This window comes from Durotheca rogersii (assembly GCF_024521655.1).
Source record: "Durotheca rogersii strain YMJ 92031201 chromosome Unknown GGS23scaffold_8, whole genome shotgun sequence".
Taxonomy (NCBI): Eukaryota; Fungi; Ascomycota; class Sordariomycetes; order Xylariales; family Xylariaceae; genus Durotheca; species Durotheca rogersii.
In genome coordinates this window covers 1,338,747-1,348,771 of record NW_026251239.1, presented here as the reverse complement: position 1 = coordinate 1,348,771, position 10,025 = coordinate 1,338,747, and the positions used below count along the sequence as shown (strand labels likewise).

General features: G+C 56.6%; 3 protein-coding genes across 3 annotated transcripts; 2 read left to right on the top strand and 1 right to left on the bottom strand.

Annotated features, from left to right (window-relative positions):
* On the top strand, window positions 1–1,049 carry GGS23DRAFT_520155 (uncharacterized protein). The gene has a single exon (XM_051514640.1). It carries the CDS (start codon window positions 92–94, stop codon window positions 845–847), a length of 756 nt encoding a protein of 251 aa, XP_051372624.1. The 5' UTR covers window positions 1–91; the 3' UTR covers window positions 848–1,049.
* Window positions 1,050–1,677: 628 nt separating this feature from the next.
* On the bottom strand, window positions 1,678–3,781 carry GGS23DRAFT_520434 (uncharacterized protein). Its single transcript, XM_051514642.1, has 3 exons — window positions 3,050–3,781; window positions 1,958–3,002; window positions 1,678–1,898 (listed from the first exon to the last, which is right to left on the bottom strand). Exons 1-3 carry the CDS (start codon window positions 3,353–3,355, stop codon window positions 1,891–1,893), a joined length of 1,359 nt encoding a protein of 452 aa, XP_051372623.1. The 5' UTR covers window positions 3,356–3,781; the 3' UTR covers window positions 1,678–1,890.
* Window positions 3,782–4,839: 1,058 nt separating this feature from the next.
* GGS23DRAFT_604858 (putative glutaryl-CoA dehydrogenase) lies at window positions 4,840–8,932 on the top strand (the record flags this gene model as incomplete). Its single annotated transcript, XM_051519666.1, has 8 exons — window positions 4,840–5,041; window positions 5,122–6,147; window positions 6,203–6,231; window positions 6,591–6,595; window positions 8,124–8,169; window positions 8,343–8,372; window positions 8,548–8,731; window positions 8,793–8,932. The coding sequence occupies 8 exons, from the start codon at window positions 4,840–4,842 to the stop codon at window positions 8,930–8,932; spliced, it is 1,662 nt and encodes a 553-aa protein (XP_051372622.1).
* Window positions 8,933–10,025: the final 1,093 nt, after the last annotated feature.

Here is a 10,025-nt window from a genome sequence, read left to right as displayed (position 1 = left end):
TAGTTTCGACTGCTTCTAACCCAGGCGCCTCTCTAATTATTTTCGTGACATCTTTAACTTAATCACGGCCGACCGACCACCACCGCCCATCATGCCGTCCTTCAGCCAGCTCCTCGTCGCCAGCATCTCGACGCCCTTCCTCTTCGGTGGCCTCGCGCTCGGCCTCCCCACCACCACCACATCCTCCTCATCTGCAGCTGTCGCCCCACGAGACTCCACCCCCGCCAGCGTAACCTGCCCAGCGTCAGGGCGCGGCAAGGAGTACGCGCGCGCGCTATATAGGCTGCTGCCGGGGTCGCCGGACGTCGCGCTGCCACCGACGCTGGACCTGCACGTACAGTACCACAACTACACGGGGCTCACGATCCAGCAGGCGGTCGTCTTCGGGCCGTTCCCCGCCGGCGCCCGGAACTGCGCCTTCGGCTGGGCCCAGGAGGACGTCGATCGCGGCGCCGTCTTTGTCGCCGCCGGAAGTGGTCTGCTCACGGTGCACCAACTTAGCGGTTTCCCGATTGGGGCGCCGCTGTCTGTCGCAGAGGCCGAAGCGGGGGGGGAGGAGGAGGAGGCGCAAGCCGCGGCCGCGGCCAGCGGCGTGTCGTACGCGGCGGTGCAGCCGTTCGTCGAGAACGCGCGGCTCGCGACACACCCCGACTTCACGTCCTGGGACCGCGAAGCGAACGGGACGACGCACACCTCGGGACCCGGGTCGATCGAGTGCAGCGGGGCGGCCGGCGAGCACGTCTACGTCCTCATCCAGCTGGAGCCGCCGACGACCGGCAACGTGTACCTCGAGCGCAGCGGCGAGGCGGGGATATTCGTCGAATACAACTGCGAGCCCGAGGCGTAGGGGACGTCCGGACGACGCGGGGCGGGGAAACCGGGGGATTGTTAATAGATACGCGGGCGCCAACAGGCTCGGACGACGCGCGACGGGACACGGAATACATACGCATATCGGGGGGGGCTAGCAGCGATCTACGCTGCCGCTCCCCCGCTTAATACGACTTTTTATTCTTAATGGCGGGCGGCCGTCCGTTCCGCGCAGAGACACAGGACGGGGATTACGAAGGGAAACGGTACGGGCACGGGCCGGAGTTACAGGGGGGGGTTACCACACACTCTCTCTCTCTGTCTGTCGCTGCCACATCAGACCATGTATATGTCTACAGAACAAACACCCTCGGGGAATAATAGCTAGTAGTAGTAGTAGTCGTAGTCTACACGCGAAGAGAAGAAGAAAAAAACCTTTACCTACAAGACGACGACGATGCTCGAGTGGGGGACGTGATCGGGACCGAGATAAGGAGACCGAGCTGTGTGTAGTTGCCAATGCCTGTCGACGGTGCGGCGCGAGCGCTGTTCCGCGCTAAGGGAGGAAATAGGGGTAGGTGAGACTAGTGCGGGAGCGGAGCAGGCAAGCGGCTCGGGAAGACGGGCGACTAGCTTAGACAGGAAGGCACGCATAGACAGATGTCTCACGCCTCACGTCGGCGGCTCTTCCGGATTCGCCAATGTCTAGAACGAGGTCCGAGTTTGTTAAAGAGAGAAGGGGAGTTGGCACACGCCGAGCGCAACATGCCCCAAGTCGTCTGTTTAGCTCATGGGCTCTTAGGGTAAGGCGTATGTATACATATACAAACGAAGCCAGCTACGCAACGCCCGGATCTATTCCTCGGCCTGAGACTCCCTGCTCCTCGCACGACTGTCCTGGTTATCCGAGAGACCGCGTACATGCACTTAGTTGCATACATCAGAACAAGGGCATCTTCATAAGCGTCCGCAGTAGCGCCTGGGTCGAGCTGCCTTCTCTCCCATCGTACGTCTTCTTCTGCCGCCGTCTGGCTAACATGCGGATCCCATTCGAGAGGAGTGGACCCTCTCTCCCCATCTTCATATACCTAGCCATGGTGTTTAGCATGGCTGCTCTGGATGTTACACTTTACTTCAATGCGTGTACCTCGGGCGTCTATACACGAAGTCCCGTCGTCACCTCCAGGTATCCCTCCCGGATCACCGGCCCATGTGCGCGGCCCTCCAATCGAGGAGACCCGGTTTGGAGTTGGGGAACCTTGCCGTGTATCCGTGCTCGAGTCGTCTGGGAGCCGTGGTGGACTTTGGGGCGGCCCCGAGGGAACACTGGGGTGGCTTGAGACCATAGACGTGGATGTCAAGGGGTTCTCTCGTGCATGTCTAGCGGGGTCAGTATTCGGCGGTACGATCTTTCTCTGAACACTCCGATTTACTCCCGACAGCTTATGGTTGAGATTTCCGTCGCCGTCCCTAGCAAGCGTTTCTAGACTCTCAGTCGGAGGGGTTCCTTCATATCCGTTGGCGGCTTCTGCTGTTGAGGCAGCCTCTTCTAGTGTCGCAACTTCTGACAAGTAGCTCCATCTCGCCCTTCGTCTTTGTCCTTCTGCATGCCGTGGCTGCCTAGGAGCTAGGCTCACCGGTTCCGACGCAGCCAAGTTGAAAGGTACCGGCGGGAGCGTTCCTGGGGCGTTATCACCAGTTATGGCCGTGTCGGTATCTAGACTTGCACCACTACTATGGAGCGGTACTTGAGGGGTGGGGGGAGCGCCCCGAAAATCACTGGGAGACCTAAGCGTGTTGAGAGCCCCCCTATAGTTCGCCCTTGACAGTCGATCAAGTTCTACCGTTGCTATAATTGCTCCTGCCATCGCTAGAAGGTCAGTGCGGCGCCCATGAGCATCAGCAGGGCTACAAATGGCGGCATCGGACCCCGGGGTATCGATCAGCGGGGTCTCTTCATGTGACGGCCAGATGCCTGTTAGATCCCGCGCGAGGCGACGACGTTCCTTGCCCTGCGGTGATACCGGGAAACCAGACCGGATCGAATAGTCAGAGGATTCCGATTGTTGAAGCCTCTTTCCGAGCAATCGAACTCGTCTCGTCACCACACTACGAACAGGGAAGCGATGCGGGTTCGGGTCCGGGCTTAATTTAGATCTCGCTCGGAGACCTAAGCGTTGGTCCTCCCGGCTCTAGAGGGCATTAGAAAGTATAACAGACTGCCAGATAGAGGGCACACCTTGGCCTTTGATGGTGGGCTCTCTAGATAGTAGGGTTGTTGGTGAAAGTCTGGACAAGAGTTTAGAGAATATTTATCAAGGGGGCGATGTTGAACGCCGTCCAGGGTGTACAAAAACGATGCTGTTCCGCAGGCGCCCGCATCCTCGTTTTCGCTCTCACAAACATTGTTGCTATTATCGTCAGTCGAGGAGCCACAACCAATGATTGAACCCGCATTCGAAGCTGTAGATGTACGGTGTTGTCTATGAGGCTTTCTCCCCAGCCAACGTCCCCCTAGGTCGACGAATCCGGGAACGGCAGACATAGGGCCAGGGCCCGGGGAGTTGGTAGAAACATCGCCTCTCGGTGACAGTTTCACGGCATCGTCGCCTTCAGAGCCCAGTGGTTCATCATGACCAGCCCTAGATTGTGCGCTCGGCTGGCTCCTTTTGATGAGCTGCCGCGCAAGCTATAGGCCAACGACGTGCGAATATGTCCGATACCCATCTCCGCTCGCAATTCCGTGAAGGCAGGGAACATCGTTCGCATCTTTCCCTAAAGACTCGGTCTTTCCATGCGACATTTTTAACAAGGAAACATCAGATTCGTGTTGTAGACAAGATCTGGGACCCTGGAGTGCGGTGATATTCGGACTAATAGGAATAAAGGGCGGATCCCTCCAAATTTTGGTAGAAATATGCGTTCGGCGAGGTAGAAAAGTGCCAGTAGTAGCTAACTGTAACGAAGGACGAGTTGATTCGGACGCAAGGCGCCATTTTCCGTCTTCAAACCCTCGGCCGTTCACCTCCGGGGGCTTGTTCCCCGGGTCTGATTTGCAGCGGCGGGAGCAAGAGGAATCGTGGCCTCCGGAGTAGTTCGAATCGGGCCATGGCCGGTGCTGTTTCGGAGGGGATGGCAAATGTCTACGATCTACCTGTGGCATAGTGAAGGCCTCGCCAGATTTGGTAGGCTCTCGTTCTCAAGCAAGATCCGCTAGGAACAAGAGGGTATGAAAGTGGGCCGCCGCGTGGGAAGTATAGCTAAATATCTTGATGGCTTTAGGGGGTGGATCGAAGGGCTAAAAGAATACGAGGTGAGGATCTTCCCCGTACCTCCCTCCTTAGTGGGATGGATGAAGAGCATCGCAATGCAGGTATGCAGGTATGCAGGTTCATCAGCTCTCGAAGCGACTCGTATCCCTAAGTGCTAGATGAGCCTAGGCGCTTAGGGCATGGGGATATCTCAAGCTCGTGATGCTCTAGGAGATGAGGTAGGAGGTAGTAGGTAGGTAGTCTCAAATGCTTTGTTATACACTGGAGACATTCCTATCTGTAGGTACTTAGGCATAGATGCATATCTAGGCGTGCCAACGTTAGGCGGGTAAGCCACACATGCTAGTAACGTGAAGAAGAGTGCCCGACACTAGCCGATTCTCTACATCCTCAGGTACGTACCTCCTGGTGAGGTCGTGTAATAACACGACGTGACCTCCTGCCTGCAACACCCACTCGCCGAGACCGGTGACAAAGCGGGAGAGATAGGAGGTAGATGGAGGGGGAGCGGAGGGCATGGCTACATACCTCCTAATGTAGCTGTAGCCATCGTCTCTCTTAACCTAGGTTATTCGATCCACCTCACGTAAGTACTCCTCTCCTCCTCTCCTCCTCGGCTCCTCTGCTCGAGTCTCGGCCCCACCGCCACCGACATCACCCACCATGGAGGTCGTCTCTGATAAATTGCCTGCGCAACCTCGCCCATACCGAATCTCCTCGCTCTCGCCTCGACCTGCCCCCGATTGAGAATGCAGCAATGTCGCGTTCAGCACTATCGCGGGCTACGAGGCCATTGGCCGCCTCTGTGAGGCGATGGCACGCCTCTCGGGGCTATGCTTCGTCCGTCTTTAATTGGGAAGACCCGTTGGCATCCAATAGCCTGCTCACCGAGGATGAGCTGGCCATCTCGGAAACCGCTGAGCGGTACTGTCAGGAGCGGCTATTACCGCGTGTTCTGCGTGAGTGTGTTTCGCAACCAGTGGTTCGCGCCGCCCCTTGGTTTTCCTGAGCCAGCTCACCAACCGCCGCCTACGCGTAGAGGCCTACCGTGACGAGCACTACGACCCTACAATCCTGCGCGAGATGGGCGAGCTGGGCCTCCTCGGCGCCACCCTCCACGGCTACGGTTGCGCAGGCGTATCGACCGTGGCGTCCGGCCTGATAACCCGGGCCGTCGAACGAGTCGATAGCGGCTACCGGTCGGGGATGTCGGTGCAGTCCTCCTTGGTCATGGGCGGCATCCACGAATTTGGGACCGCCGAGCAGAAGGAGAAATACCTGCCTGCCATGGCCAAGGGCACGCTCATCGGCGCCTTTGGTCTCACCGAACCCAATCACGGCAGCGACCCTGGATCGATGGAGGCGACGGCCCGACCGCACCCGACCAAAAAGGGGTATTTGCTCTTGCGCGGCTCCAAGACTTGGATCACCAACTCGCCTATCGCCGACGTGTTTCTCGTGTGGGCGAAGCTGCAGGAGTCGGGCAAGATCAGAGGGTTTCTGATAGATAGAAAAGATTGTCCACCAGGCACGCTGGAGACCCCAGCCATCAAGAACAAGACCGGGCTCCGAGCCAGCATCACGGGCATGATCCTGATGGAAGACTGTCCCATACCAGAAGCCAACATGTTCCCCGCCATCGAGGGCTTGTCCGGCCCGTTTGCGTGCCTAAATAGCGCCCGGTACGGTATCGCCTTCGGCACTATGGGGGCTTTAGAGGACTGCATCGCCCGCGCGCGGACGTATGCCCTAGACCGCAAACAGTTTAAGGGCAACCCCCTGGCCAAGTATCAGCTCGTACAGAAGAAGTTCGCAGACGCGGCGACGGATTGCGCCTACGGCGTGCTCGCGGCGATCCAGGTCGGAAGGCTCAAGGACGAAGGGAAAGTCAATCCGGATATGATCAGCATGGTGAAGAGGCAAAACTGCGATCGGGCGCTGGTAAATGCGAGGACGTTGCAGGAGGTTTTCGGGGGCAACGCCGTCAGCGACGAGTACGGCATCGGGAGACACGTCGCCAACTTGTTTGTGACCCAGACCTACGAAGGGCAGAGCGACATACACAGTGAGCGAGACCATTTCTTCCTATTGCCCGTCTCCGTTCACTAACGGCCTTTTAGGCCTCATCCTCGGACGGGCCATCACCAATGTGCAGGCCTTTGCATGACGGCATGGGCGAATTGACGGACCTATATAGACCCCAAGTGGGCTGGCATATCTGCCGAGTTTGTTGTGTCAAGAGATTTGTTACGGCCGCCATTACGGGGAAAGGGAAGAATAGGGGTTGAACCCGGTCGCAGGCCCTTTCGTAATTACAATACAGTCTACATACGTGCTGGCCTAATCGATATCGAACCACAGCCAACTAGTAGAAATCATCCGCCCCGAAAGCCCAGAACATCCCCCTTTCTATGTCAAGGCTACAATCGATAGTAACCCTAGATAGGTATGCCTCCTGCGTGAAATAAAAAAGTGAAACAATGAGGCTTCTGATTCGTCCTCATATAGCGCCCGTGATTTTTTAGGGAGGGGAAGGGGGTGTGTGTATACCTTCGTCCACCGAGATCCTTTGAGCATGTTCTAGTATGACATCGTCAGCCATCCAGGTGCTAGAAACCGACACGAGCCGGATGTTACGGAACCGCGGTGGACATATGCCTGCCTATCAAAACGACGGGCTTGATTCGTATGTTGGGCAACGTTGAGGCAGGCTTTAAAATCAGGCAGGCAAATATCGGATTAGATGGTTGTCGTGCCGCCGCCGTGTCGACCCGACTAACGTGGTGGCGAGCAGGGAGAGGAGCCTGATAGGTGAATGTGCACGATACCTACATAGGTCGAATACACTCTTCTTCCCTCTAATGTAGGTATGCAAGTAAGCGGGCGGCGGCACCCGCGGAGGGCTGTGCTTCGGGGCCTCACGTCGGCGCATCCGTAGCACATGGCCCAGAGTCATATCCAGCCACTTTGTTCAGATCGCGGGTCTGCCATTGGCTTGGAGGGGCGTTCTGATTGGGCGAGGCAAACGCTGAGTCACGCCGCCGTCCCTGCCCCGTCCGTGCTTTGGGGGGTAGGCGGGAAAGGGACCTGACTAATACGAGAGGGTACGGACCGGGTAGCGAAATATACATGCCAGAGGAGGCATTCTCCGTAGGGACCGAGAGGTATCTCCTGTTAGGCCCGTCCGTATATATAGAATGCGAAATAGCCACCTGCGCTGGATTCTGTTACCTGAAAGAATCTTCCCGGCCTGGCTTTCCCTTCCCTTCCCTTCTCCTTCTCCCCTTCGATCCCCCGCTATTATTGCATACATCCCACATAGCCCTGCCTCTTCTTTCCCACTTCCCTGCTACCTACCTGACCTAACCTAACCTGCCTAACCACTTGCTCTCTGCCGTCACGATCCATCCTCAACTTCTCACAAACCCGCCCTTGGAGATCCAGCATCACCACCCTTCATCTCAACCATCCATCCCACCACCTGATACCCGACCTCTAATAATCCACCGGCCTCCCCTCTTTGGTATGTCCGACCCTGTCCTCCCTCGGTCTCTCTCCTCTTTGTCTGTCTGCAGACTTTCAACTTTCACCCCCATCCATTTCTTCCGCATTCCGTACTGACCGCAAGACGAACAGCCGCCCTCTCGTCGCCAGAGACACCGCCATTTTGGAACAGCGCTCGCACATAGCATCACTACACACTCCTACGCAATGGCGTTGAAGCGCATTAACAAGGAACTCACAGATCTCGGCCGGTACGTCGTTGGATTCCCCTTTTCTCCTATTGTTACGGCTGTTTGTTTTGGCCATCCGACCTTGTCCCCTATCTCCAGTGAGCCTAAGGTGGGGCCGGTGGCCGCCCTGTGGAAGGCGGAGCGGGGATCTTATGTGACAGCCTCACCCGGCAGAATCTCCGAGATCACTCTCGTCCACCCAAGCGGCTACCGCTTATGCGTTTGCGATTGAAAAGGAATGAAAAAAAGAAGAAGGAGGTCCGAAATCGCCTGTTCGCAATGGTGTTGCTAATTTTTTACTTCGCAGTGACCCTCCCTCGTCCTGCTCCGCCGGTCCAGTTGGTGAAGATCTGGTAGGCATCCACCCCCCCCCAATCTCCAGTATGCGGACAAAGAGCGTCGGACTATCCGGCTGCTATGTTCACATGACTTGGTCGGGCATTGACGGCAGTCATCGCTCGAACATGCTCGCGAGTACGCACCACACGTCTTTGGACTATCGCTAACTTCTGGTTGCTCCGTATAGTTCCACTGGCAAGCGACTATTATGGGACCTGTAAGTCTCATCCCTATTGCTCCAACTCATCTACGACATCCGTCTATCTCGGACACCTCTGTTTCTGTGCCGCGCGTGCTGCCAGCAACCGGCTGTATCGGAAACAGCGTTGTTCGGGGTCACCGGAACATCGCGATACGTTTCCCCTCGGACTAGTGCTAATCATGTCGGATAGGGTGACTCGCCATACTCGGGAGGTGTTTTCTTCTTGGCCATCCACTTCCCGACAGACTATCCTTTCAAGCCTCCAAAGGTCAACTTCACGACTCGCATCTACCACCCCAATATCAACTCTAACGGCAGCATCTGTCTGGACATATTGAGGGACCAGTGGAGTCCAGCACTGACCATTTCTAAGGGTATGTCAACCAGACTATCTACCGTCCTCGAAGTCTCGTCCCTAAGACTAATCGCGTGTAGTTTTGCTCTCCATCTGCTCCATGCTGACCGACCCCAACCCTGACGACCCTCTCGTCCCCGAGATTGCCCACGTGTACAAGACAGACCGCGCCAGATACGAGGCCACGGCTCGCGAGTGGACCCGCAAGTATGCCATTTAAAGTGAGACGACAAGGGCGGCTGCCGGTTGAGTCTTGATCGGCATGGTTGACGCATACGAGGCACTAGACAGGACATCTGTTGGCCGGGACCATCGGTAGAGACGTGGACTTTCCTTTCAAGTCTGGGCACCTTCATCCGACCTTGCCCAGTGTCCCCTTGTCCATCGGTCGTCACGGCCTAGCTGTGCTACATGGCGGATTTGAGACACCTAACACGCACGCGACTTCTTCGGGGATGGGTCAAGAATGGTTTCTCGGGCAGAACGAAGTTTTTACGAAAAGAAAGGCACGAGTCTTACTGGCTTGATCGAGGAAGGGCTTCCGGCTTTGCATTGTAGTCTTCCACATGACGTTCGCCTCAGATCTGTTATAATGCACGTTCCCTTCTATACTGTGGTATTTTGGCGTGTTTGTGACTTGCATGCAGGGGATAAGGGGAGGCACCTACTGGCAGGCAGACAAGCCTGGCATAAACTGGCAGGCCCGTAGAGTGTTACGGTAAGACAAGCTCCAGCCCTATCCGACCCTATCCAACCGTGGCTATTCAACGAGGCTAGAGGACGGGCGGTAATCAGGTAAAACCTTCAAGCGACCTACATATCTCCCTACCAGCGTCATGGTGGCCTTCCACTCATAACTCTCTTGGAGCATGCATCCATAACGCAGGATGGTGGCGTCTCTGCCCCTCTCCCCCTCCCGCCTCTCTACCGAGGAAGCATCGTCTAACCGCCGCCGACGTCCCTTGATGCAGCCGCCACCTCTGTGGTGGAGTTGACTTGACTCGGGTTGGGTCAGGTTGGGGGCCGGAACAGGCATATTCTGAGATGAGAACATAACGGCATTCGCTTTTAGGGGAATACGTGCGTGTATGTATGGACGCGGCCACGGGACAGGGAGGAGGGAATGAAATAGGACGAGCCTGGTTAAGCGCCGAGCCCTTTGCTACCTACTACGTAGTAGTTATGTGGTTGGACTGCGATTCGTTGCTGATCCCCCCCATCATTCCCTTCAATCCCGGCCCCCTACCGTCACTCCCTTTGTATTTTTCTTTTTCGGTATGTTTACATACGGAAAGTGGCGTCTAAATTGGGGA

Excerpts from the sequence above, each read along its gene's own strand:
- GGS23DRAFT_520155 (XM_051514640.1), top strand. The coding sequence starts at position 92 with ATGCCGTCCTTCAGCCAGCTCCTCGTCGCCAGCATCTCGACGCCCTTC.
- GGS23DRAFT_520434 (XM_051514642.1), bottom strand. The coding sequence starts at position 3,355 with ATGTCTGCCGTTCCCGGATTCGTCGACCTAGGGGGACGTTGGCTGGGG. Across the intron at positions 3,003-3,049 it reads GCCCACCATCAAAGGCCAAG|AGCCGGGAGGACCAACGCTT; the intron begins GTGTGCCCTCTA and ends AATGCCCTCTAG.